Source organism: Lichenostomus cassidix, chromosome 4A (assembly GCF_008360975.1).
Source record: "Lichenostomus cassidix isolate B80296 chromosome 4A, HeHo_3.0, whole genome shotgun sequence".
Classification (NCBI taxonomy): Eukaryota; Metazoa; Chordata; class Aves; order Passeriformes; family Meliphagidae; genus Lichenostomus; species Lichenostomus cassidix.
In genome coordinates this window covers 4,119,412-4,147,372 of record NC_139485.1, presented here as the reverse complement: position 1 = coordinate 4,147,372, position 27,961 = coordinate 4,119,412, and the positions used below count along the sequence as shown (strand labels likewise).

The 27,961-nt window shown below is 52.1% G+C and overlaps 1 protein-coding gene across 2 annotated transcripts; it reads left to right on the top strand.

Annotated features, from left to right (window-relative positions):
- Positions 1 to 151: 151 nt before the first annotated feature.
- Positions 152 to 24,227, top strand: F8 (coagulation factor VIII). Of its 2 annotated transcripts, none has more exons than XM_085060175.1 (26): positions 152 to 775; positions 4,427 to 4,551; positions 4,815 to 4,937; positions 5,058 to 5,270; positions 5,816 to 5,887; positions 6,299 to 6,406; positions 8,231 to 8,452; positions 8,729 to 8,972; positions 9,383 to 9,557; positions 10,482 to 10,575; positions 11,233 to 11,444; positions 11,744 to 11,894; positions 12,042 to 12,251; positions 13,406 to 16,064; positions 16,376 to 16,541; positions 17,347 to 17,553; positions 18,127 to 18,355; positions 18,453 to 18,635; positions 18,841 to 18,957; positions 20,193 to 20,264; positions 20,545 to 20,630; positions 21,103 to 21,258; positions 22,036 to 22,180; positions 23,016 to 23,164; positions 23,434 to 23,610; positions 23,834 to 24,227. In XM_085060175.1, the coding sequence occupies exons 1-26, from the start codon at positions 624 to 626 to the stop codon at positions 23,987 to 23,989; spliced, it is 6,603 nt and encodes a 2,200-aa protein (XP_084916301.1). In that variant the 5' UTR covers positions 152 to 623; the 3' UTR covers positions 23,990 to 24,227. The 2 variants fall into 2 exon arrangements, with proteins under 2 accessions (XP_084916301.1, XP_084916300.1); XM_085060174.1 differs by having other exon boundaries at positions 153 to 775; positions 16,373 to 16,541.
- Positions 24,228 to 27,961: the final 3,734 nt, after the last annotated feature.

Below are 27,961 nucleotides of genomic sequence, written 5' to 3'. Positions count from 1 at the left end.
AGTGCATCTTCTCTGAGCTGTACTGCAGGACCCTGGCAGTAGAAGAGCAGCTAGTGGGAAGGAGACTCCATGGGATCATCCCAACCCAGTCCCTCCCACATGGCTTGAGGCGAGGTTGTGTGGCCAAATCATCACTGTTTGGGGTGCAGGCACCCCGGGGACAGGGATAAGTCATATATGTACAAGTGCATCCCTGCCAACCCAGTCTCCTTCTCAGAGGTGACACAGAAGGTGAGATCAGGCAAAGACTACACCTAAATTCTGCTTCCTCTGCAACCCTCCCTTTCCTCATCTTGCTCCCAGACACGGGACAGGACACAGAGCCAGCTGGGTCCTGCAGCGGAACTTACCGCTGTGCCTGCCCTCCCTTTCCTTTTGTTTTTTCCTCTCCTCCTGCCACTGCCAGAGGAAGAGCAGGAGAGTCCATCATTCACAAGCTGCTCTTTGCACAAACTTGCCCAAGCGATTCCTCTCCTGACATCTTTAAGAAACTCTCCAGTGCTCTGAGTGTCTGTGGGTGCTGGCTTTAAATCATCATCTTCAGTGGATTACAACAGCTGGATGAGAAGATAAAGGCTTTTCACTTTTCCCCCTGAAGTCAGAGCAGTTGCCAGCCAAGAGGCATGGTGCTGGCGGGGGCCCTGTACAGCCTCCTGCTCTTCTGCCTGGTTGAGGAGGGCATCAGCAAAGTGAGAAGATACTACATTGCTGCAGTGGAAACCGCCTGGGACTACACACACAGCGAGCTGCTGACTGTGCTGCAAGCACCTGCAGGGTAAAGCTCTTTCTGTTGCAGTTCTAGAACCCTGCCCTGGGTGTTCTCCCACCCTGGCATGTGGCACTGCATGGATGCAGTCCACTGCATAGGGCACTGCATGTGGCACTGCATGGTGCTCTAGGCAGGCAGGTACATGGGGGCAGCCTGGCAAGGTGGGTGCACTGAGCTGCTGGTACAGCTGGGAAGGGGTGGTGTGATGGGTAATCCCTAGGTGACCCCCTGATGAGGGTCAGTTGGAATTGAGAGAGAGATCCATACCTGCTCTGCACCCCTGGTCTGTGCTGTTTTATCTTAATGCCATTTGCCTGTGGCCCTTTAAAATCTGTGCTAGGAGCCACGAGTTGTTTTTCCAGCCTGTGCTTTCTTTTTTGTTCTGCATCCTGGGGGCTTTGGGGAAATGTGAGGGGAGACAAGCACCTGTGACTCCCTGGGCACTGCAGAGGAAGGTTGGCTGTGCCCCCCTGACATAACTCTGGGCAGCAAACGCTTTCCACTGTGTCTGCCTCTGGTAAAATACAGCTTTAGTTATTTTTATCTTTGTGTACATTACATTACTGGGGCCGAAATTTTTCCTTAAGGAAATGAAAATAATTTGTGGTGTTTGGGCAAAGAATGGTGTTTGGGCACAGTGGCAAGAAGGAGGAAGGCATGGTGGTTTTGCCCATGTGCTTTGGAGTAGGAAGGCAAAGTGGGAGTTGCATTGCTCAGGCATCAGGATGGTGTTGTCTGAAGATACAGCTGGCTTGGTTGTGAATGTTCTGAGCTCAGCATGGAGAGTGGAGCTGGATGGCTACATCCCCTGTGGATCAAGATGTGCCCAGGTCTGGGCACACTCTGCTCTGTTTCCACATCCCCTTCCTCAGACTCTCCGCTGAGGTGATATCAGCCCATGACCCCATCTCAGAGCCACAGTGGCTTGAGCATCAAGGAGCTGTGGTCAGGCACTGGCAGCCAGGCTCTAGAGATGACCCAGATCAGCCTGACTAGCTGCTGTAGTCACTGTATCCCGGTCATGTCGGTTTTCCCCACTTTGGTTGTTTCAGTAGGAAAATTGCATCCAGCAGCCATCATTTCTGTAATCCCCCCTGCTGTGCTTTCACTGATGTTGCACTCAGGTCCATTAGGCTATGGATCATGACTTCACTCACACTGTTATTTCAGCCCTGTGGCTTTCTATTTCAGCACTGGTTTTGTGATGAATTTAGGCACTGTTTCTGACCCCAGAGTGACTCAGGGACCTGACCCTACCTGGGGATGAGTGGGGTATTGGCAGGCAGTGTGAGATCACTTGTCCTTCTCTAAAACAGGGGAAGATAATGTTGGCTTTCTCAGAGGGACTTGCTGGTGTGCTCCAGCCTGGAGAGGCAGAGAACTCCTGGGCAGTGCAGCTCCTGGAGAAGCTGTGGTGGGAACCAGGGTTGCTTGGCATGGCTGTTCCCAGCTGAATGATAGTGCCTTTTCCCTGGCTGTAACCTCAGCCCAGTTCCCTGCAACAGAGGAGGGCACAGGAAAATAGCCAGGCTGGGGAGAAGGGGCATGCAGGAGTGAGCCAGGAAGGCAGGGCAGGCAGACCTGCCCCTGGAGCTGGGTGTCTCTGAGCCGTGTGTGTGATGCCTTCTGCTCCACACATTCCCCCTCAGAGCATCAGCATCTCATGGCAGCTCCCAGAGGTGCATCTCCAGGCAGGACTTCCAAACCCCTTGTATGTATTCAGGGCTTTCTCTGGCATGTTTGTAGAAAGCTCTGTCAAATGAATGGGCTATGGCACACCAGGCCAGAGCTGCTCACACCTTCCCCATGATTTCAGTTTTTCTTCCTCTCAGACACAACCCTGCTACCAGGAGGGTTGGAGCTGGGACCAACACGTCCTGCAAGGGCCCCAGGGATCTCAGCTCTGACTTGGAGCTGGTGGACACGTAGCAGCAGCCACCACGTCTGAGTGCTTCAGCAGTGCAGGATGTCTCCCAGCTCCAAGAGATGAACAGATAGTGTGGCTAACAATGCTGATCCAAGGTGCCAGAAACTTATCACCCTGCCTCAGCTTCAGCTGTCCTGGGGGAAGGAAGTTCAGGGGACCCCAAGTACAGAGGACTGGCCAGAAGCACTTTCATGTGACGTCCCTGGGCTGAACTCTGCCTTCTTGTCGCCTCTGGGCTCTGCTTTGCCAGGACTGGAACCAGGCACTGAGTTTCCTCCCAGCCGTGATCCTGCACGCCAGCAAAATCCCCCTGGCTCCAGAGGATTTCTGCCTTGTTTACTACAGAATTAGAAGGACCAGACCATTATATTTCAGGGATGCATTCTCAAATCTGGTCTTCCTGCGAGCTAGAGATTAAGGCACAGCTTCCCAGCAGTGAACAGCTGAGTGCCAGCAGCACAGCTGCTGCACAGCTACCTCCCAGTGCAGGGACACCCTGGAGAGCAAAGCTGGGGCTGGACCCCACTGCCATCAAGCCAGGAATGATAATGGTTCACAGGCAAACTCAGCTGAATGCAGTGGTACTGCTCACTGGGGCCATGTCTGCTGGGGGCTTCTTGCCAGCCTGGATGTGGGGTTATGGCTGTGGTGGGAAAGGCGGGAGCCGGGTGCCTGTGGGGTTTTCATGGGCTCCCATCCTGCTGTGCCCCTGTGGGCAGTGGACCCTGCTCTCTCCACAGCACCCTCCAGCTGCAGGTGGCTTCCAGCCAGTGTTGTGCAGGTGAGTGTGCATTGCCTTTCCTAAATTTGAGTCACTCTGTCTCCTTCCTCTTCCGCTTGAGGAAGAGTCGCAAAGGGACTCAAATGAAGGCTTAGTCAGAGCAGGAGAGCAACTTTCCCCCCTTCTTAAATAGGAAGAAAATACCACCTGGCTTTTGCTGCAAATAAACAAGGCTAGAAAGGGTCTGTCTGGTTACTGGAAATGGGTCCTGGGGCTGATCAGTCAGCCTCTAAAATCCTTGAAGAAATTAATGCCTTTGTTGTCTTGATAAATGTGCTGGATTCCTTCTGGAAAATGAATTTGTTAAGCTGCTTACAGATAGGAAGTGCCCAACAGAGATAAGTGGGGTGTGAAATACATTCAAGACTCCTTTATCTTCCTTCTGTGAAGTGTAAATCCCATTTTGGGCAGAAAAGAAACAAATGTGGGGACATTGCTCAGACACAAAGCAAACTGCCATGACCTGCCAGCAGCCTGGCAGTCTCCTTCCTGGGGAGGAGCTGGGGATGATTACACATGATGTGTTGTGTTTGCCACACCTGAAGGTGCTGGGGTTGGGGTGGCTGCAGGGCAGAGGTCACCATGGCACTGCCAGTGCTCTGTGTCTCTGCTGCCAGGGAAGCAGGAAGCTGGACAAGGCAGGAGGCAGGAGACTGGCAGCAATGCCTGCTGCTGTGCCCTGTCCCAGCTGCAGCTGGGGATGGCCTTGTGTCTTTGTCCATCATGACTAACACCACAACACTAATCGCTGCCCTGTTGTCATCTGTATGCTGAGCAAACCATTTCCAATCATACCTGGCAGTTGTCAGGAAATCCAAAGGATGCAGCAGGGTGAGCAGTCCCTGGGGGTCCAGTGAGCAAGCTGGTGGGAAGGGGAGGAAGAGGATGACTGTTGGCCATGCATGAATGGGTCTGTGTGATCAGCCTTGGCTTTTCCTTCCTTCTGCAGCATTTTGGGGCATGAGGGCCCACGTCCCCCCACAGCTGCTGTCCCTCCCCGGTACAAGAAAGCTGTTTTTGTGGAGTACCCTGATGACTCATTCACACAGCCCAAGCTCAAGCCAGCATGGATGGGTAAGAAGCACCTGCAGTGTGGGGAACTCCAGCAATACTGGAGCCACCAAACTCATCCTGGGCTGGGTGCTGGCTGCTCTTCAGCCCGGAGCAGGAAAGCACCTGGGTGGATCCCAGTATGGCAGAGCTCCTGGGGATGCAGGGAGCCTTGCTGGAGCTGATGCAGTTGATGCTGCCATGCTGCATGAGGGACAGCCACTAACTGGGCTTGTGGAAAGTCAGGACCCTTGAGCTGCCTGACCTTGTTGGCTTATTCCCTTCAGGTCTTCTAGGCCCCACCATCCGAGCAGAAGTCTATGACACAGTGGTCATCACGTTTAAAAACCTGGCCTCCCGCCCGTACAACCTCCATGCCGTCGGGGTGTCCTACTGGAAGGCATCAGAGGGTGAGTCAGGCAAGATCAGATGCTGAAAGTCCTTGTGCAGCCACAAGAGCCTCCTGCTCTGCCACCTGCCTGCCACGGGGATGAACCTTCAGTGACATTGGACCATTCCTTTGGTTTTAGGAGCAGGGTATGAGGATGAGACCAGCCAGCCAGAGAAGGAGGGGGACAGGGTGGATCCCGGGAAGACACACACATATGTCTGGGAAATCCAGGAAAACCAGGGCCCAACAGATGATGACCCAGCATGCCTGACCCACTCTTACTCCTCCAACACCAACAGCGTGAAGGACATCAACTCTGGTTTGATTGGAGCCCTGCTTGTGTGCCGACCTGGTAAGGACAACACAGGGTGGGGACAGGCCACATGCAACCATTAATTGAAAAGCAGAAGAATCACAGATGCCTTCCTGAGGCTGAGCATGGCAGTGGAGTCAGTGAGCTGTGCTCAAAAAAATTGCTCCTGTGGTTCAGTCCTGAAATTCTGACAGCACAAGGTACAAGGAGATGTGACTGGAGTAAGACTGGTCATCCCTGGCTGAGACATATCCTGCAGGTAGTTGTCCAGACCCCTCTACAGTCACTGGCAATGACTGGGCACTGTCTGCAGGCTCCAGTGACTCACCAGGAGCAGTTTCTCCACTGAGTGAAGTGCACAAACTGACTTTTTGATGCCTTCTGGGGGAAGTTGCCTCTCAGTCAGGGACTTTTGGGGACTGTAAGGCTGGAAGCAGGGCTGTTGCAATTGTGAGACATGACAAAAGCAAACCACAGCCTGGCGTTGATTTACTAGTTCTTGAAGAGCACAGAGAGAATTCCCTGGGGAGATCGGCACGGTGCTTGCTGACCTTTAAAGAAATCCATCTCTTTGCATCTTGCAGGGACGCTGGCTAGCAATGGGGATGAGGGTCTGCAGAATGAGTTTGTGCTGCTCTTCGCAGTGTTTGATGAAGGTAATTACTGACTGAATTGTGGCAATCCCTGCATTCAGCCTGGTCCAGGGTGTTTGCTTTGGCCATTTGTGAGCACAGCTCCCCAGCACCCACAGCCCTTCCCAGGGGGTGAGCCTGGTGTAGCCCCACAGCCAACGTGCTCCTGGTACAGTACTGCCCCTCCTTTTCTTCCCCACCTGCAGAGAGCTTGCAGCCACCCCAGCTCTGCCATCCCATGCCCTGGCCTTGTCCCCATCCTGCAGGCTAAAGAGGGGACTCATTCCCTGTCACATGTAGTGGTCACCCTCACACCCATGCAGAGGTATGCTGTGGATTTCCACAGGCGCCACACTTCCAACTTCCCTGGGAAGGTTTACCTTTGCTTTGAAATGCTCTCAAGTGAAAGCTGACTGCACCCTCCTCTCTCCACAGGGAAAAGCTGGTACTCTGAGCCAGGTTCCCCGAGAGCTGCTCAGCCCCAGGCTCACAACAGGAAAGAGCTGCACACCATCAATGGCTACATCAATGGCTCACTGCCTGGTGAGTCCTGGTGGGACAGTGACAGGGATGGGGGCACGGGAGCTGCTAGGAGCAGGGTGGAGCAGGTCTGTAATCTCGAGGTATCTGGGGAAAGAGAAAAGATCAAGAGTTTCCAGGTGATGGATCTGTTGGGCTGCGTTCGCCCCAGAGGGACTGTTACATTTCATCTCCTTGATCTGCTGATTTACAGCGGGACAGGAACTGTTTCCAGCTCTCTGTGTTGCCAAGTGCAGCTGACATCCTTGGAGGTCTCCAGGAATAGTGTTGCTGGCAGAGTTTTATCTTTTGTAGCCCTGTGAACAGGGCTGGAGGTAGCATTTAGCTCACACTATAAACCTCTGGCTGGGAACAGAACCGTGGAATCATTTAGGTTGAAAAAGACCCTTAAGATCATCAAGTCCAACCATAAGCTTAACATTGCCAAGTCCACCACTAAACCATGTCCCTGAGTGTCACATATACAAGTATTTTAAATACCTGGGCAGCCTGTTCCAGAGTTTGACAAGCCTTTCAGTGAAGAAATTTTTCCAACATCCGACATAAACTTCCCTCATGCAACTTGAGGCTATTTCCTCTTGTTTCTACAGCACTGTTGCTATTTCCTCCATTGCTGCCTGGGGGAAGAGACTGACGCCCCAATTCATTATAGCCTCCTTTCAGGTAGTTCTAGAGTGATAAGGTCTTCCTCAGACTCCTCTTCTTCAGAAGACCAAAAGAAAAGTCTGGGTTTGGTCTCAGTGAACACAAAAGTTGTCTTTTTCTGGTGTTCTCCTGGGAAAAGATCCAGTGCTGCCCGAGAGTGAGGAATCTCCAAGACAAACTGGGAAATACCGTCAGGAGAGTCATTACCACCAGCAGCTTTGGTGAACCACATCCTAAAACCTCCCACTTGGGTCTGGCCATTCTCCAGTAGAAGGCAAAAGCAAAACTCTCCTAAATTCCCCGTCCTGATGGGTTCATAGAGCTTAAGAGCTGAGGAAACCTCATGGTCAACCACTCTGTCTGCACAGTGGGTTTTCCCTGGAGAAGTTATCCACCTCCACTCTGCATCCCCCTCCCTGGATGCAGGACCTGGCCTGAGAGGTGTCTGATGGAGAGCTGGAAAATGAGAGCTGAGGGCCTCAGGATGGAACCTCCACCCAGTTTCCTCCCAGACCCATGAGATCTGTTCCAGTCACCTCTGCACTCAGTGCCAAAAACAAGTGCTTGACTCTGTATTTGACTTTGTTTTGCTTCAGCTTCCAGGAACTTGTTATTCACTTCCCTGCTAGATTACAGAGCCTTCAGCACACATCAGTTTCTCCCCAGAAAAATATTTTTACAATGCAGTCAAGTTCTTTCCTATTTCCTAAGCACACTGAGCTCTTTGAGTGTCTCCAGCACTCCAATGATCCTGGTGACCTCTGTCTGCCCTTTGTGGTATTTCAGCTACCTCTGAGGACGTGCTGGAGCCCTGCTCCAAATGAACTGTTTTAGTATCAGGCTTGCCAGTGTTATGGTCAGACAAATGATTCTCCTTTCCAGTAGACAATTCCCCTATTTATAGAGTAAAGGAGCATGTCTCTCTCTTTTGTCACTGCATCCTGCTGTGAGTTCCCACCAGCACCCCTCCCTAAATCTCCCACTCTGTAAGTCTAGTCTTATCTCAGGGTGTGATGGGACCTGTGTCTCTGTTTTGCTCAGACAGGCCATGTTCATGTGTTATTTCTCCAGCTTGAAGCCAGCACCTTGTGGGGCATGGGACTCTACATGTCAGACTGAGTCCATGGAACCAAGAATTGGACACAGTGCTGATTCCTGGGTGCTTTCCTTGTCTCCTGGCAGGTCTCACACTGTGCCTCAAGAAGCAAGTCCACTGGCATGTGATTGGGTTGGGCTCAGGGCCAGAAGTCCACTCCATCTTCTTTGAAGGCCACACATTCCTGGTGAGAAGCCACCGTCTCAGCAGCCTAGAAATCTCCCCTGCCACATATCTCACAGCCCAGACCATGCCAGGAACAGCTGGCTGGTTTCGGATGTTCTGCCAGATACTATCCCATCAGCAAGGTAACCTCACTCTGCAAGAGCTTGGGGAAAAAGCAGTTCAGGGGATGGCCTGGGCTCAGGGTTCTGTGTGGTGCTGCAGCCTCAAGGCCCTTCCTTCTCTATAATGTTACATCCACCTGCAGTCTGGCCCATACCAATGGCATGGGTTGATCCCTGTGATGGCCCATTTGATGGGGACATTAATGGAGAAGATTTCTCCCAGGCAGAGCCCGGGGGAATGCCAGCCTGTACTGGCACATCAATGAGACCCTTTCTGCCTGGCTTGTCTGAACCCAGCTGGCATGGAGGCCTTTGTGAAGGTGGAGGAGTGTCCTGAACAACGCCTGCTGAAGATGGGGAAGCTGCCAGCACCACAGAACATGGATTACCCTGAGGATTACTCTGAGGAAGATGAGGAAACTTATCATGTGATCCAAGTGCGCTCTTTTGCCAAAGACATGCCTATGACCTGGACTTACTACATTGCAGCTGAGGAAATGGACTGGGACTATGCCCCTGTGAAGCCACAGTCTCTGGACAGGTGAGAGTGGGCATGGGTGCTCTTGAGGCTGCTCCTCTAGGCAGCCTGGCCAGCCCTTCCCCTTTTCCCCAGAAATTAATTTTCATTCTGCCCAACATGGACAGCTGTGTTCTTCCTTATTAACACTAACAGCATGGATGCAGGACAAGGATGGTCTTGGGGAGGCTATGGGAAGGCAGGACCTGGCTTTGCTCTGTCTGTTTTCACCAAATGCCCTGTAGAGACATTTTTCTTCAGGGCATTTGTCTCTCTGTCACCAAGGCCTCTGAAGCCAGTCCCTTCTGAGCAGACAGCAACTCCTAGTGACCTTCTCGGCCATCAGCCAGGTCCTTGGGCAATGGAAGGTCTTTCTCTGTTTCTGAGAGTGTCCTGCATGTGACTGCTTGCTCTTTCTGTACCTTTGCCTGCAGGAACATGACAAGCCTGTACCTGGAGCCTGGCCCACAGCGGATTGGTTCCAAGTATAAGAAAGTGGTGTTTGTGGAATATGAGGATGCAAGATTCAAGAAGCGCAAGGAGTCTAGTCAACAGGACAGGGGGATTCTGGGGCCTGTCATCAAGGGGGAGGTTGGAGATCAGTTTAAGGTAAGAGAAATGCAGCTTTCCACTGTAAGGGGAAGCTTCAAAGCTTGGTGCTGTCCCTACTAATAGCTGGTGGCTTGTGGCTAAGGTCTGACATAAGTCACTGAGATGCTCTCTCATGTTTGGCAGTGTTCAAAGTTCACTGGAAAGACAGATGTTACTGGCAGCTTAAGGTCAATACTCTCAGTGACATGCTCAGAATATGGCCCGGTCCCTTTGCTTTGACTTCATGGCAGGTGTCTTAGGAACTATGTGAATTAATAAATGACACATGGCATTCAGCACCTTCCTCTGAGGCAGGAGCATCCTTTCATCCTCTGCTCTTCTCCATGTGCTTGCTGTTACCTTACAATACTGGGGACTGGTGCTTGTGTCTTCCGAAGTGCCTCTCCTGACCACTTGACTTGTTTGCAGCTGTGAGGAATGGGATTGTTTCCAGCAGCTTCACATTTCTGCTCCCTCCCTGGGCTTCCCTGTGCATTTGTGGGCATGTGGTAAAGCTATTTAGAGAAATAAAGGAAGGGCTTCATGCAGTGAAGTGGGGAGCACTTAGAAGCTCTTGACTGCTGTGCATACTTAATGTCCTGGTCCTCTGAGGCCTGGATTGATGGACCTCTTCTGACTCATATGTAAAGTAAGACTAAACATAGAAATTTGTGCTTTAATAAATCTGATCTTTTCATGCCCTTCTTAAAACAGACAGCTCTCAGAAAAATGGACAGTATAGGGTCATCATAGAGAAATTGTAGTTTCTTGTATTCTGACTTGGTGGTCCCAGACATGTCCGTGTCCCTCCTGTTGATGGCTGGCAGGTAGCAGGGCACTGCTGTCCAGTGATTCCCTCTCTGCAAGGACATGAGAGCAGTGTCCAAGTGCTCACAGCGATCAGCAAACACCAAACATTCCTGCTGGCTGTCCTCATTTCAGATTGTGTTCAGGAATCTGGCCAGCCGACCGTACAACATCTACCCTCATGGCCTCACCAGCGTCAGGCCCTACTATGCCACGAGACCCTTGCAAGGTAAGGCAGCCCATGAGAACCTGGGGCATCACCTGGCCACTGTATTTTTCTGGGCCAGGAGAGTTTCCTGCAGCTTGTGGTGAGACTGGTTTTCCAGTCATCCAAGAACCTAAGCTCTACAATTGCAGGGATTATGGTGATTCTAGGTTCATGTTCCCATTGGTGCCATGTAACCCTGTCTTTAAGGAAGGCTTCAATGATGAGTGGGAGAAGGGGCATTCTCAGCCAGGAAGCTGGGACCATGTTAATTGGTTCATCCTGGAGGGCTCCACTTTCTGATGAGGCAAGAACCATCCTGGTGATTCTGCCTGTGTTTGCAGTTTATTTACATTCCCTGGGCTCCTTCTGCTCTGCATTCTTATGGGGGTTCACCGTGATTTAGACTCTCTATCTTGCAGATTTGTGGGGCTTTTTCTCGGCTTGTTTTGTTTCCAGGTTGCTTTCCCAGAACTGCTTTTATCCCTTGCTAGCATGCTCCCAGGACCATGAATTGTGCAAGGCCATCCCACATCCCACCAGGATCCTGGGATGGGCATGGTGGTTCCCTCTGCAACTTGTGTTGTCAAAAACCTTTCTGAGCTCTTTTAAAAGGTGGGATCACCCCTTGAAGGAGCAGCCCAGACATAACTGATCTGCTCTCGGGCTGTGTGTTGCCAGGGAAAGATGTGAAGGATATTCCTATCCCCCCTGGGCAGTCATTCACCTACAGCTGGACTCTCACCACTGAGGATGGGCCAACAGAGGCAGATCCTCGCTGCCTCACCCGTTTCTACTACAGCTCCATCGACCCAGTGCGAGACACAGCCTCAGGCCTGATTGGGCCCCTCCTCATCTGCTACAAGAAGTCCATGGATCAGAGGGGGAATCAGGTGGGTCTTCCCCTTGTTGCCTCCACTTCTAGGCTGAAAGGCTGGAATAACTGTGGTGGGTAAAATATTTAGGTAAAACCAAATTTGTCTGTCCTGTTTTTGTCTACCCTACCTTCAGTCCTAATGCCTTTGCCTTCCCCATCCTCCCTTGCATGCTCTCTATTCTCCAAACCTGCACCCTAACTCCTGTGAAATAGCAGTAAACATCCCCATACACCCAGACTGAGACCAGACAGCTACATTGGGCACCAGGGGTGCTCTGGTCAGACCAGGAATAGTTTCTTCCCTCTCTTTTCCAGATGATGTCAGACAACATGAAGTTGGTGCTGTTTTCAGTCTTTGATGAGAACCACAGCTGGTACCTGAAGGATAACATCAGGAGGTTCTGCTCTGATGCAGCCCATGTGGATACCCAGGACCCCCAGTTTTATGCCTCCAATGTGATGCACAGTGAGTACTCAGCCAGGGGCTCCCTGCAAAGCCCCAGCAGACACAGGCTCATCCCTGCCCCAGGGAATGAGCAGGGGATAGGCAGCAGCTCAGCAGCCTTGGGGGGATTTGGAATGTTTGAAATGTTTCACCCCTGCCTTCTTCCAGCTATTAATGGCTTTGTATTTGACAACTTCCAACCAAAACTCTGCCTGAACGATGTTGTGTACTGGTATGTCCTGAGTGTTGGGGCCCAAACAGATTTCCTCTCCATCTTCTTCTCTGGAAACACCTTCAAGCGCAACATGGTCTTTGAGGACGTGCTTACTCTTTTCCCTTTTTCTGGAGAAACAGTCATAATGAGTTTGGAAAAGCAAGGTTAGTAACGTGGGCTATTCTGTAAACCATAGGCTTGGCATCCCAGAGCAGAGATCAGTGAGCACCCCGAGCCAGTTTTCTGGTGCCCAATTCCTTTTGACAGCTCTGAGATCAAAGGGATGCACAGCCAGAAGGACAGCAAAGTCAGGTGAAAGAAAAATCTTTCAAAGAAAGAAAACTCTTTCAAAGCTTATATCAAATAAATTGAATTACTGTATTTTTCTTCAATAGTAGGGTGTGTTAAGGTCACACATGCTGCCAAACCAGTAAGCTGGCTGCAGTAACATGAGCCTGGTGGACATTTGCAATCTTGGCTCCCAGCTCAGAGGTCAAGGGGAGTGGCAGTGCTGTCCCTGCTGTGGGTTTAGTTGCTGGTCATGCCATTTATCTCCAGACTTCTGCAAGGACAGAAACTGCAGCCACGGAGAAGTCCTAGAAAATATTTACTTCAGAGTTCAGTTCCATTTCCCCCCACTCAGCACTTTTTCCTTAGTGTTGGCAAAAGTGGTGCTGTCAAACCATTTCCTCACTCACAGAGGAGACACAGGATTTACCCTGTGATTGCAACACTGATACGATGGCCGTGAGCACTGCACCCTGAGCCAAGCTGCCAGGCTTTCTAGCCACCGCAGGAAGCTTTCTGCAACCCAGCCAAGCCTTACATCCGTTTGAGCTCGGATTCCTGCCTGCTGCTCAGAAGCAGAGCAGCAGCTCAGCCGGCAGCAGGTGGCAGCTCTCTCCAGCAGCAGAGCCCAGATCTCACACACCTCACCCTCTCTGCTGGGAGCAACACACTGGCTGGGGATGGGTTATGGTGGGTGCTGCTGCTGGAGGCTCTGTGGGTTCTCTCTGTGTTAACTCTTCTCACCAAGCTGTACTTGGGCCCTCACAGGGGTGTAGAGCTCATGAAGCTCTGCTGGAAACACCAGCCCTGCTGATGGTGCTTGTCAGGACTGGCTCTGATGTTGCCAGCAACACTGTGGGTCCAGCTGTAAGACACTCTAGGCGTTATGAAAGCATGAAATTGCTACCATGAACCAGAGGCTGCCTGAAAATATAGGTTACTCCACCAAGGGAGCGGCATGGGAATGGCATCTCTTCCAATTTCCCACTGAAATGCGCTGATGGTGTCCTTTTGCCCTCTCTTGAGACAGGTGTCTGGACGCTGGGGTGCCTCAATCCTGATTTCAGAGACCGAGGGATGCATGCTAAGTTCACGGTCTCACAGTGCCAGTATGAGCAATACCCTGATGGGGAAGATTATGTGTATTCTGATGGGGACGAGATTGCTTTCAAATTCCAACCCAGGGGCTTCTCTAAAAGAAAAAGGTCATGTGTGAATGAGCAACTGAACAACATCACCTCTTCCGGAAATGAGACAGAGAAGACAAGGTTGTGCCTGACAGAACGTGGGGCCCTCCTGAGCAACGGCAGGATTTCTGATCCCTCTTCCAATGGCACATCAACAGTTTTAGGAACAATGCCAAATCCACATGATATTTCCACGTCTTCTTTGCCAGAGACAGACTATGACCCGGTGTCCTATGAATCCTTCCTGGAAGATGAAGAATTGTCAAAAATCATCAGCCAGGATGAAGGGCTTGGAGCAATCCCACCTGGAGAACACTTGGCTAGTGTTAGTGGAAGGGTCCATGGTACTGTGAGCTCAGAAGAAGATCAGCAATGGCTGCACCAAGCCACAGCAGCTCCAGGAGATGCTCTGGCAGGAATGACAAAAATCCTAGAGGTGCAGGAGCCAGTAAAAGGAACAACAGTCCAGTCTGGTGGTAGGATAGAGCACCTGAAAACAGACCCTCAAAAGACAACTACTCATGCAACAAACTTGTGGGACTCCATTGCTTATGCTGCTGGCAAAGCCCCTCTGGAGGAGAACAGGAGCTCAATTCACCAGAATGATCTGGAGCACAACCTGGCACTTCAAGATGAGTCTTCACAGGGCAGTGAGGACAAGTTGCTAAAAGGGGCTGATAAAATATCCTTTAACCTGTATGACTCAGAGGGGAAAATCAGTACAGAACAGTCTTTAACTATTGATCACAACTCTTCCTCCACATTGAACAATCCTTCTGCATCTCCAGATGAGACAGAAGATAATAGGATTTCTCATGCTGTGGCTCACAGTCATGCCATAGAAAGCAATTATTCATCAAATGACCTAGATGCTAGGCTGGAAAAAAGGCCTCACGAAGTGGTTTCACAAGGCTTTTATGAAACTTTTGAAGAGCAAAATGTTTCTTTGTCAGACAAACCTGTACGAGGAGAAATCTTCACAGATGAGAGTAACTCCTTGCCTGCAAAAAGTGGCACAGAACAAGCCAGTGAACTTAGCAAAGGCACAAACCTTCTAGACACCACCTTTGCAGACACCAATGACCTTGAACCATCCAGCCATATAACGACAGAAGAAAGGGATGAAGTAATTTTGAAAGAAGTGTTTCAGGATGCTAAGGAATTAGCAGAGCTGGACAGTATTGCCTCTTCTGAATCGAATGTTGTGACCAATGACACCAGGCCATTCCCAAATGGTTTCTTAAAGAGCCCTGAGCAGGTTCTGAGACACAGAGTTACAGCCAGAAGCTTGAGTGGCCCTGTCTGGAGACCTAAACAAACCAGGTCACTGGAGAGCAGAGGTTTGGGTCTTCCTAACACCAGCAGCAGGATGCCCCTCTCTCATGGTAAGACAGCAGAGCAGGATCTGGCCAGCCAGACCCCTGAGACAGCAGTGAAGGAAGCCCCAAAGGCGTGTGGACCTCATTCCCCTTTTTGCATCACTCGCTTCAAAAAGAGGTCCATGGTATCAAGTGACACCTTGCCTGAGGTGATGATGGCCCAGCAAAGCCTGGAAGAAAAATCCAACATGGTTGAGAGGAGGCTGCAGCCAGGCAGGGATGCTGTGCAGGCTGATGAGCTGTATCCTGAAGGGAGGCTGAGCACATACAGGGATGCACAGGGCAGCAGGGAGGGGGCTCAACGCAGCAGACGTTCCCTCCCCATGCAGGGAGCACTGGAGACAGGACTAGCAGTGAGCAGCTCAGAAAGGCAGGTCACTGCTGAGGCTGCAGACCTGGCCTCAAACTGGGACCCAGGGGCTGTGGTGAACACCAGGGGCCTGCAGAACCCAGTTTTGGCTGAGCTGCAGCCAGGCAGAGCTGTGGTGTGGGGGGCTCCTGGGAGAGAGCAAGCTCAGGGGAGAAGCCAGATGGAGGAGGAGACGAACTCTGTGGAGCAGCTGGGTCAGTTCAGTCCTCAGCCCCAGCAGCTCAAGGCCAATGCCACAGAGGACTACGTGCCTGGGAGAATGTCTGAGCAAAGCCCAGAAGAAACGCCTCTGAAACCAGCCATCAGAGACAACTGTTCACTGTCTCCAAGTAGTCCCCCTCACAACAACAACAGCACCAAAAAACCAGCCCAGTATGTGCAAGACTCTCCTCATGGATGTCAGGTGCTCAGCAGGGAAGATGTCCTCAGAGAAACAGGGAAGAGAGAGGGCCTAGGAGAACCCAAGGAGGATGGGGAACACAACAGCACAGCTGGGGGGAGGAGCCATGCCCCAGGACACAGAGAGAAACCAGCTCTGAACAATGGGACACATTCCAGCCCCTCAGAGACTGCCAAGCCAGACTATGATGAATACAGTGACACAGAGCAGACCATGGAGGATTTTGACATCTATGGGGAGAAGGAGCACGACCCACGCTCCTTCCAGGGGGAGATACGGCAATACTTCATTGCAGCAGTGGAGGTGATGTGGGAATATGGGAACCAGAGACCCCAGCACTTCCTAAAAGCAACGTAAGTGTGATTGTCCTGCATGTATTTGTCCTGCATTGCATGGCACAGCATGATGCATGAGATGGCATGTCCTGGCAGGCAGGATGGCAGTTCTGTGCTGGCACAACCCAGCCAAGCAGCCCAGGGGAAGGATGCTCACAGTATCTCCCCTCCACCTGGTGGGGGGTCGAACCTCCAGAAACTTTGAGCTTCCTTGCAAGTGGGTCAGGGATGCTCTGGCTCTGTATCCCTCTGCCCTGTAGCAGCCCTGCCATGGCTGCTGTCACTATGGGACAGTGTCACCTGACTTTCCTAACTGACCTCCCTAGCAGGGACCCCTGGAGCAGCAGGAGGAAACATTCCTGGCAGTACCGCAAGGTGGTTTTCCGAGAGTACTTGGATGATTCTTTCACTCAGCCAGTGCAGCGGAGAGAGCTGGATGAACACCTGGGCATCCTTGGGCCCTACATCAGGGCAGAAGTTCAAGATGTCATCATGGTGAGTAGAAAGTTCCCATTTCCTATAAAACCATAAATCTCTCCATTGTTGGAGCTCAGCCAGAGGGAGTGCTGAGGTGGACCTGCAGGATCTGCAGTGCCCATGGGTTAACCTTCAGGGCTCGGGGGCAGAGGCTGCCCTGTTGGCATGTGGATGGCACCAGACTGGGAGGCAGAGCCACCATTCAGAGGAACCTCAGTGGCTGGGGAAGGAATGGGCCAGCAGGAACCTCAGAGTGTTCAGATGCAAAGCCCTGGACCTGAGACAGACCCAACCCCTGCAACAGCATGGCCTGGGCTCGTGGGCTCCATGGGGAGCCTTTTGGGTGAAGGGATTGCAAAAAGGGTAGTGAGCTAAGCAGGGCTCAGTACAGCTCTTTTAGGTGCTCAATATAAGGGCAGGCTTGGGCTTCCCATACCACCAAAGATCCTTCAACACCCACCTGAGGAAGAGGTGAAAGGCTCAGGACTTGTGTGCCTGGAGAAGTTCCCCAGTTTTCGTGGAAATCTTCACCAGGATGGATTCAGCACCTTTGGGCTCCAAAAACAGTAGTGTAGCTGATCTTGCTTCCACTGAGAAGGAAAAGGGCCTCATCCTCCGGACATGATGTGCTTTCTACTGGAAATTACACTGCACAGCCACAGCTTGGGGTTCAGCAGGGGTTGGCCACTGCATAGGGACCAGCTGGAGGCCTGGGAATCAGGGACATCTTCTCACCAGCTGGCTGGACCCACCCCCAGGGTCCAGAGAACTGTCAGCATTGCTCCCTCCCTCATTCTACTGCATTGCCTTCCCTCTGGTGCAGGTGACATTCAAGAACCTGGCCTCACGGCCCTTCTCCTTCCACTCCACACTGACAGCCTATGAGGAGACACAGGGCACAGCACAGCAGGGTGGGGTGGTGCAGCCAGGTGCCCACCGGAAATACTCCTGGAAAGTCCTGCCCCAGATGGCACCCACCACGCAGGAGTTTGACTGCAAGGCCTGGGCTTACTTCTCCAACGTGGACCTGGTAGGTGGGAGCCTCCATGGGGCATCCCAGGGAGGAGAGGTGGGCAGCACGCCTGGGTCCTGGCTGTGAGGGCAAGGAATTTCCTATGGTGCTGTGCTGAAAGCAGCCTGGGGCTGTGTAGATTCTCAGGTGTCTAATACAGTGATGAATGCATGCTGATGCTTTCTCTTCTCTTCCCTTCTCTTTATTGGGTTTTTATCCCTTTCCTCAGCTGTACCAGCTTATGAGGCTTGTAGGGAGGCATCATTTTGCAGTTTCTTGCCGCTCTGCCAAATCTGCCTGAATTTGGCCCCTGGGTTCAATGCAGTAGGGACTATTGGACAGTTGGGCAGACAAACGCCATGTCTCTTGAAAGCACATGCAAACACTTGCTGCTCAGGCTTTCTCAGCTCCAGGCAGAGTGGGGATGCCCCTGTGAACCCAGCATGTCCTTCCCTCCCTGCACGTGCCCCAGAGCAGGAGCCAGGCCAGGAATGCAGATGGTTTCACCACTTTCCTCTGTGCTGTGCCTCTTGCTGGCCTCAGCGCTGCCTCCTGCTCGGAGCAAACCCTTCTTTCCTGGCTCCCTGGCAGGAGAAGGACCTGCACTCAGGCCTCATTGGGCCACTGATCATCTGCAACCACGGGGTGCTGAGCTACGTTTCCAGGAGGCAGCTGGCTGTGCAGGAGTTCTCCCTGCTCTTCACCATCTTTGACGAGACCAAAAGCTGGTACTTCCCGGAGAACGTGAAGAGGAACTGCCGCCCTCCCTGCCGGATCCAGCAGGACAGTCCTGACTTTAAGAGCAACCATTCCTTCCATGGTGAGGACCCTTGCCCTTGCCCTTTTCATCCCACAGCCTACATTGGGATGGAAACACCCCAGAGCCTTCAGCCACTCCTGACCACTGCCTTTCCCAGCCATCAACGGCTATGTGAGTGACACCCTGCCCGGGCTGGTGATGGCCCAGCACCAACGGGTCCGATGGCACCTCCTGAACATGGGCAGCACTGAGGACATCCACTCTGTCCACTTCCATGGGCAGCTGTTCAACGTCAGGACTAGCCAGGAGTATCGCATGGGAGTCTACAACCTTTATCCTGGTGAGATGCAGTGCAGGCACTGTGCACCCCCCCTCGGCCAGGGCTTCTTGTCTGTGCCCTTAGGAAGTGCCAAGCATGTGGGGGGATACCAAGGACGGGGAGTGGATCTGGAACATTCTCTCTCTGTGGATGCACAGCACTTGGCACTGTGGCATCCCATTACAAGCAGTAACTCCCCTCTGCTCTGCTCTCCGTTCCTGGCCAGGTGTATTTGGGACCGTGGAGATGTGGCCCTCACACGCTGGGATCTGGAGGGTGGAGTGCAAAGTGGGAGAGCACCAGCAGGCTGGAATGAGTGCCCTTTTCCTCGTGTACAACCTGAGTGAGTGATCTCTTTGTGTCCTGACCCACCTGGGCCATGGCCACGATCAGTGTGTATTTGAGCTTCCTTCCCCAGTTCTCAGCATTTCTCTTGGAGTGACCCAAGTGGGATCTGCTGGGTTTTCACTCTGAAAGAAAGTCACTACTTCAGCTCTTGCCACCCTGCACAGCCCAGCAGAGAGCACAGAGTCAGGAACACAGCTGGGGTGAAGGCTGAGAGACCAGTTTCCTTGGCCTGCAAATACTTACTCCAAGAGCTCTTGTTTTCCAAGTCTGAGAGTCCCTGGACCTTCCATAAAATGCACTTACCCAAGGAAGTGCACTCATGGGCTGGTCCCTGCCCATGCTGTCAGTAAGGGTCAGTGCCCAGCTGCCTAGCCATATGTCAGGAGGTAAACTGAGGCACAGAGCGATGACAGGAGGCAGTGAGTGATGCTGCCTGATTTCAGGTTGGTCTGATAGAAATAGCGCCAAGAGCAACTGCAAAATCCGCAGTAAACCTCTGATTCCACCTCAGAACAGCACATTTCTAACTCACCATAAGTAAGCACTGGGAGAAGTGGTGTGGGAGAGAAGTATTTTATCACACAGTGACAGTCTCTCTCCTGTTTCTGAGAGTATTAAATGTCAGCCAGAAAAATGTTGCCTTAAGTTAAAAATCTGCTTAAGATTTCAAATGCACATTTTCCCCAGGAGCATTTGACACACAGTGGAGATGCCAAGGTGTGACAAGTCGCTAATAATAATGGTTATTATAAGAGACAAACATCCCTGTGCTCAGCAGACCAGAAGAGAGACAGAGAGAGACAGGGGTGTCAGGTAGACTTTCCTTTAGCAATGTGATATTTGTTTTCAAAAGATGCTGCCTAGCAACAAAAGGGCCCAGAAGCAAGACATGGGTATAAGGAAGGGAGACTTGTCAGCACTACTGGGACATTAGGACATGGGAATGAGAGGTCATGGGCTGAGGCAAAGGACTTTGGCAAGAGGCTGCTGTGTCTGATGCTGGAACCTCTCTGCTCTTGCCATGGCGGGTGGGAGCAAGAACTTCCAGCACCCCTAAAATTCAGGAATGAATGTGAAAGCCTCTGAAACCCATCTCTTGGTGAGAGAGAAACAAGCCTGGGAGCTCATGGAGGCTTGAAAGCCTCCCTGAGCCTGAAGACTGCTACCCAGCCTAGACTTTTGTTATCTAACCAACTCTCCCCTGGTTTTGCCCTCCCCTGTTCCCTGCAGACTGCCAGAACGCCCTGGGTATGGCCTCAGGCAGCATTGCAGACTCTCAGATCACAGCCTCGGGGCAGTATGGTGAGTAGCTGGAGGGCAGGTGGGGTCAGAGCAGCTTCAGCCAACATGTGCTTGCCTGCCCCAAGTTCTGCTGCACTGGGTCCCTGGTAGAGTCCTTCCTCCATCCATGCCCATGTCAGCATCCCACTTGGGACCTGGAGCCTTCCCACATGGCTGGCCCATTGTGCCAGTGCTCTGCTGCCCTGTGTGTGGCTACTAAACCCAGGGTGATCGTCAGCTCCAGGCCTCAGGTGGCACCAAGGGCCAGTAGCAGCCTGGTGTCTGTGCTCTCTTCTTGCAGGGCAGTGGGCTCCTTACCTGGCCAGGCTGGACAACAGTGGCTCCATCAATGCTTGGAGCACCGACCGTGGCAATGCCTGGATCCAGGTAAGAGGGCACTGCATCTGGAGGCACCACTGGGAGCATTGCAAGGTCATGCTGGTGCAGAAGGGCTCATGGATGGGCAGTGCCTCCCCAGCTACATCCTGCTGCTTCCTCTTCCCTCCAAGAGGGGAGCACTAAGATCCTAATGGCAGCTGCTCTGGTCAGGTTGCTTCTGGCCTGACCCCCACATCCATCTTCAGTGCAGCAGAAGAATCACTCGATGGTCCAGCTGTAGCACTGGATTGTGCTAAAATCCCCTAAAGACTGAGTAAGAGCAGCTCACTCTCCAAACAGCTCTCCCCTCCCCTCTCCGTGCTGTTGACTGACTTGCACCCTTTATGAATGACTGTTTTAATTACTTTCATAATCGGTGCTCAGTTATGTCAGAAGGAAGCAAGTCCACGGGTATACAGGGCATTGTCTGAACGTGGCTTGGGTTTTCCATCAGAAGTGAATTCCTGACTTTCACTCTCAGGTGGACCTTTTGCATCCCATGATTATTCACGGCATAAAAACCCAAGGGGCCCGACAAAAGTTCTCCAGCTTCTACATCTCCCAGTTTGTTGTGTTCTACAGCCTTGATGGGCGAAGGTGGAAGATATACAAGGGAAATGCCACAAGCACTCAGATGGTAAGGTGAAGGGTCTTGAGGAGAGTTCCTTCCCAGAATGGTGTCTCCTGGGGTGATGAGGGCTGGGGAGCTCCGTACACAAGGCAGAGATCTCCTGAGCCCCTGAGATTAGGGCAGGGACAGAGACCATTCAGTGCCAGGTGACTGAATCACAGATCTGCAAGGGACTTGCTGTCTGTGTCCATCTCATTTTAAATTGTATGAGCTATCTCTTTCCGCAATCCCAGGTGGCTGTGAGATCCACCTCTAAATGTTATGTTGCATTTTACCTAGAGCTAGGCATAAGATTCTACCTGAATATCTTTTTTGACCCCAAAGGCAAATTTGCCTTTCTAAAAATATTGTGCAGACACACATGATTTGGAGAATCTATAGTCACTAGAAAAAAAACCCCACAATGTAAATATGCATAAGCTATTCAATCCATTGGGAGAAGAGTATCCAGAAAAGCATCCATTGTGTGCACCAGCTATGGCTATTTTCCCAGGTTCAAATGTTTGAGGACTGATTTTTTCCTCCTTCTTTTTCTCACCCTTGTTTGGTGAAAATATAAAACCAAGTTAATTTACACAGATGTGAAGTTTCTTCTTCTTCTCTTTCTCAGTGGCCCACTCACACTTTGGCCTGAATCACATCTCAGATCCTTTCCCTGAGCTGCTGTTTTTGCAAGGATGGTGATAAGATACATAAGTGCCAGACAGGAATGTTCTCCCCAGTAATCCTTGTCCTGTTTATCCCTCTTTCCACTGGTACAACAATCCTTCCCTTTCCCTGCAGCTGTTCTTTGGAAATGTGGATGCAACTGGAGTGAAGGAAAATGTGTTCAACCCGCCAATCGTCGCGCGGTTCATCCGCATCCACCCCACGCACTACAACGTCCGAGCCACGCTGCGCATGGAGCTCCTCGGCTGTGACCTCAACAGTGAGTCCCACCCCAGACACCAACCCCAAACCTGGGCTCTGAACTGCTGGGGTGCTGAGCACCAGCTCCATGTGTGCCATGACCTGCAGGCAGTTGTGGAGGGGGATGGAGGGGGCTGGAGATGGCACTGTGTTGAGGAAACAAAGCTGGAAAGTCTCATTGTGGTCTTAGAGATGACAATACCAGAGGGGAGAGCTTGGGGCCAGTTCTCGCCATCACTTTTTTACTGAAGCACAGGAAACTTCCAGCAGCAGCTAAGCTGATAGATGGGGAGCTGCTGCCTCAGTCTGGGGGAGCAGGGAACAAGCAGAGACAGATGCTGTTGGCTTTTACTCTGGTTTTGCCAGTTGAAGGTGAGAGGGCTCTTATGAACAGTGCAACCTGAGGAAATGGTGCTCTGGGATCCTTTCTTTGGCTTTGCACATCTGCTCCACAGCAGCTAAAAGAGCATTGGCTCTGCTGTCAGCCCATGCCCCAAACCTGCCAGCTGGCTCTGAAGCAGCTGTGCACAGGCACATCTGATCACACGTATGCAGGGTGTCTACCTGCCACGTATGCTTGTCCTTTCCCTTTATTCTTATGTCTCCTTACACCATAAATCCTTCACATTACTCTTAGATTAAATCTCCAGGGAGAAAAGAAGGTGGGAGTAGTTTGGCCAGAGCCATGCTGCACACAGAGGCCCTAAGCAGTGCAGAGACCATGACACTGCAGCAAGGCACATGAGAACCTGCAACCAGGCTGCATGGAGGGCAGCTGGAGTGGTGAGCAGGCAGAGGGCATCTCCATGATGGGTCTGTTCTACCCCCTGACAAACATTGCTCTTCTCTTCCAGGCTGCTCCATGCCCCTAGGAATGGCGAATAGAGGGATTCCTGACCAGCACATCTCTGCATCCTCCTACAGTGCCAATGTCTTCTCCAGCTGGACACCTGCCCTGGCCCGCCTGAACCTTCAGGGTAGGACCAACGCCTGGATGCCAAAGGTAATCTGTGCAAGGAGATACCAGGCAGGCAGCTGGGATCCCAGCAGGGATCTCCTAGTCAGGGCCGTGTAGGAAGTGTGTGCAGCCACATGCACCATGTGCAAGCTGCCCACTCACTGCCACGATGATTTAGCACCCAGTGACTCCAACCAGATGCCTGGTCAGGCAGGTGAAGCACAGGGAAGTGCAGGGCCAACTTGTCTTCAGCTGCAATGAGTGTGTCTTTCTCACTGCTGCTGGAGGGTTAAAGTCATTCTGTCCTTCCCCAGAGCAACAGCCCCAGAGAGTGGCTGCAGGTGGACTTCGAAGTAACCAAGAAGGTGACTGCAATCATAACCCAAGGTGCCAAAGCTCTTTTCACCCCGATGTTTGTGAAGGAGTTTGCTGTCTCCATCAGCCAGGACGGTGTGCACTGGAGCCCAGTCCTGCAAAATGGCAAGGAGAAGGTAGGCAGAGCTGCTCCATGGCCAGAGCCCATGGCCACCCCCAGGGCAGCAAGCACAGCCCTCGGCAGCAAACATGCTCACAGGATTTCTTTCCAACAGCAGTGAGCCAGGCTGTGCTTTTTCCTTCCTTAAAGTATTCCAAGGAGTGTTTTTGTCTGGGTTGATCCTGTCCTCACTATGCCAGCAGAGGAAAGTGCATCCCTGGTTTCTCTCTCCTCTCCAGATTTTCAAGGCAAACCAAGACCATCAGAGCACAGTGACGAATACCCTGGAGTCCCCTCTCTTTGCCCGCTATGTGAGGATACACCCCCGCCAGTGGCACAACCACATTGCCCTGCGAATAGAGTTCCTTGGCTGTGACACTCAGCAGGAGTACTGAAGGGTGAGGGGCCAGGAAGAGGCAGCACCAGCCCAAGGACACACATCCCACCAGGCACTGAACTCTCCCCAAGGCTGAGCCATCTCTCCAGGGGCCTTGCTGTCCCTGCTGCTTGGGAAGAGAAGGGCTGCAGAGCTTTGCAGTGGCTGGGTCGTTATCTGCCTTTTCCTGTCTCTTGTCTACCAGATGCCATATACTCAGATGTAATGATGAAGAATTAAACAGTAATTTTCCAGTATCTTTCTGCACTTTCTCCTCTGCTCTAGCCTTGGAGTCCCCAGGGGCTCAGTCAGCATTACCAGCAGCTACTAATTAATTAGCCCCAGAGCTTCTCAGCCTCGTTTAGCATAAGCTCCTGCTGCCCTGGGCACAGTCCTGGAGGAGGAAGAGCAGAGATAAGGATGGGGGGCGGAGGCCCTGCTCCAGGCCCCAGCATCCGTTTCACAATCGAAGGCTTGAGGGAGGCAGCTCTTGTGTGCCCTGACTCAGCACTGGGCTTTGGCCCTGCACTTCCCTTCCTCCCCTTTCCATAGTGCTCCTGCTGCTGTGGCTGGGTGTCGTCACCCTGCTCTCTCTTGCTGCCTTGAGCAAGCCCTCCTTGTTCACTGCAGGAGGAGTTCTGTGAGTGCCTGTGGCTCCCAGGGACCCCAGTGGGACATTGACTGGTGTATGAGCTGCCACCATGCCATAATCCCCAGCCATGGGCCAGAGCCATCTTCCTGACACCTGTGGCTTTCCTCCTCCCTGGGGGAGCGGGGATGTGGAAACAGTGGCAGATGTTTCCCCTCCAGGAATGATGACGAGCAGGGTGACACCAGCTCCTGCTTCATTCCTCTCACAGACTGGGGACCTTCCAGAACAACAGCCACCTCACAAGTGTGGGGAGCACCGTGAGGACTGTGGGGAAGGCATGGGATAATCCTTGTTGGGCAGCACTTCTCCTCCAGCAGCTTACCAGAGCCGTGTGGTGCACACAGATGCTCTCCTCCATGGCCTGTGTCTGCAGGAAGCAGGGACATCTGCTGCAGATCACCCCAGTGGTGTGACCTGTCCAGGAACCCACACCCCAGAGGAGATCAGTTATTTGATTTGTTTCAAATAACACAGCTTGAAAAAGCCTCATGCATCTGCCGCGTTCCACACTGCTGTACAGAGAGCCTTTGCTGTGGCCTGGCAGTGATTACATTACAGCCCAAGCAGGAGATGCAATCACCCTTTGGCATAATTGCATTCTGACAATAACCAGGCACAGAGGTGAGGAGAGGCTGCCTGAAGAGAGGAATAGGAGCCATGAGCTTCTCAAAGGGAACACCCCTGCCTGAGGCAGAGTAGCTCTCAGCCTAGGAGGACAAAACCTGCCACTTCAGGTCCTTCTCAAGGCAACCTTCCAAGGCAACTCCATTGCTCCATTGCATAAATGCCCTTCAGGGTCTGTACCAGTGGGTGCTCAGGCTCACCCTCCCTCCAGAAAGAGGCTGCTGTGTTGTGGCACATTTCTTCGGTGACACGGGGCTAGATCAGAGGAAAAGCTCTGTGCATCAGAGCCCACTCTGGATTATTTTCAAAGAGGAAGCACAGCTGAAATCTCTGCAGGTGACCCTGCAGCCTTCACCCACCAGCCCCAAGCAGTTCCAGGATGTTCTCCTGCCAGCCAGGAAGCAAGGAAGGGACTGTGCTGAGCAAGAGCACTAGTGGGCAGGCAGGCAGATGTGTCTGAGCCTGCCAAGTTCTGGCATCCATTACTGGAAGCATGTCTTGACATTTATCTTGTAAGGAACGGAGACCAGACGCTGTTTCCTCACAGCACGACGCAGATCTGAAATGCATCACATCCTCCTACAGCCACAGACATTTCTGTGCAGGGGAAGGGCTTGACCAGCATGAGTGCCTTTCAGCCAGGAGATGCCCTTCCTAGTCACCAGCCTGCAAAGAGACATACTGAAGCACAGGCTGCCTGGCTGAACCCTCCTGGACCCCAGGGATCTTATTGTCTTTCATGGATCAGCTGCCAGAGTTGCCTGGGCTGGGTGATCTGGGTGATCTGAGTGATCTGGGTGATCTGGTGTCTCCAGGAAGACAAAACACATCCTGGCTGTCTCTTTCTACTATAGCCCAAGAAGAAATTAATTTGCAAGTCAAAAGTGTGTGAGTTTCAATGCTGAACTCAGATAAGCCACAGACTAGGACAGCTTCTGAATCTCCCTTCTCTCATGCTGGATAGAGAGCTCTTGGTGTGCTCCCCCACCTGAGCCAGATGTGGGGAGTGCTTGCAGGTATTACAGCCGTGCACCATTCTCTGAAAAAGCTGCCAGCACATAACAGAAACAGGCAGTAGCAGGCTGAAGAGAGCACCTGAGCAAGGACTGTGGCCAACAGGGAGCAAAGCAGACGTGGGCAATCACAGCTTAAATCCCAGCTCAGCCATGGAGCTGTGGCCAAGCTGCTCACCACCTCCTCCACCTCAGTTTCCCCATATGTAACCAAGAGGGAATGAACAGACTTAGACATCCTTTTTCTGTCTGTCAGGTGTCTCTTGTCACATTTCTCCCTCCTACTACACATTCCATGATTAACTTCAGGGCTTGTCTCTGCTCTCTGTATCTCTTACCTCCTACTCCACGTTGCTACCAGCCTGTTTCAGTGAGTTTGATTGAGATAAGCCTGGCACCAAGGGGTCCTGCCTCCAGGGTGGGCTCAGGGCAGCACATCTCAAAGCCATGCCCCCCCAGTCCCAGTGTGTGTCCATACTTCCACCTTCCTCCTGCCAAGCTGCTTCAGCTGCTGGGTAAGGATGCTACAAGCATCTGCTTGGATGCTACAAGCATGCTACAGCTGCTGGGTAAGGATGCTACAAGCTGCTTCAGCTGCTAGGTAAGGATGCTACAAGCATCAGCTCTGCAGACCCTTCTTGGTCAGGTGGGCAGGGCTGGGGCAGATGAGGCTTGGAGCAGCATTCTTCAGCCTGGTGGGCACATCTGATGGGGTTGAATGTAGTCAGGCACCCTGTGACTTTCTAGCCCCCTGACTTAGTCCATTACTTACTCATTCCAGTCTGACTTTACAGGCTGTCCAGGGAACCCTGCAGACAAGTCTGGGCCACAGGTTCCACCAGGCACAGCTGCAAAATATGGCCCTCTTAGCTGTCTTTCTTCTGCTCCTGGTATTGACTCCCCTGATCTCCTACCACCACTACAAGGCTGTTGTGTGCTTGGTACACAGAACTTGCTTAGCACCAGGAGCTAAATTTGATGAAGCCTTAGACCACAAGCTGTGAATTTCCAGCCAGACAGGCTGAACTTTTACCGAGTTAAGTAAAAGGGAGCCCCAGAGCTGGTTTGAGCTGGAAGATAAGGAAGCAAGGAAGGCTGCTGCCATTGTTAGGTCAGCTGACACAGCAGTCTTAGAGATAAGGGAAGAAACAGCCCACCTAGTGACAGGGGAACCAATGAAGGACAGGAACATCCCAGATCCTAATATTACTAGTGGTCAGAACTGTCATGTGAGGGGTGGGGAACTTGTAAGGATATAATTGCCCGAGGATTTATTTGATTTGGGCTCCTCTTTGGAGGTACCCAGCTCAAGCTGCTCTACATGTCAGATAAATAAACAACCTATTTACTCAGTGGATTGGCAACTTGTCTTCTTTAAGCAGGCCCAAGCCCTATTTATGGTGGCATAAATCCTGGCAGGTGGGGTAATTCCTTCAACAAAGTCCAAGGCCCCAGATGGGCAGTGTGAGGCTGAGGATAGGGCAAGTGGAGCTAGGTCTGGACGATGCAAGACTCCAGCCAGGTGAGCCCATATAAGTGTGCAACAGCTGCCACAGGAAAGGGACTGATGGGAAGAGCACTCCCAGTCCAGGCTGTGCTGCTGGGACTCTTTGTTCCTGGCAGTGTTAGAGCAGCTTGCTGAACACGGTCAGTTCAGTGCCTGCAGCTCCCACACCTCCTTTTCCCTGCATCTCACAGCACT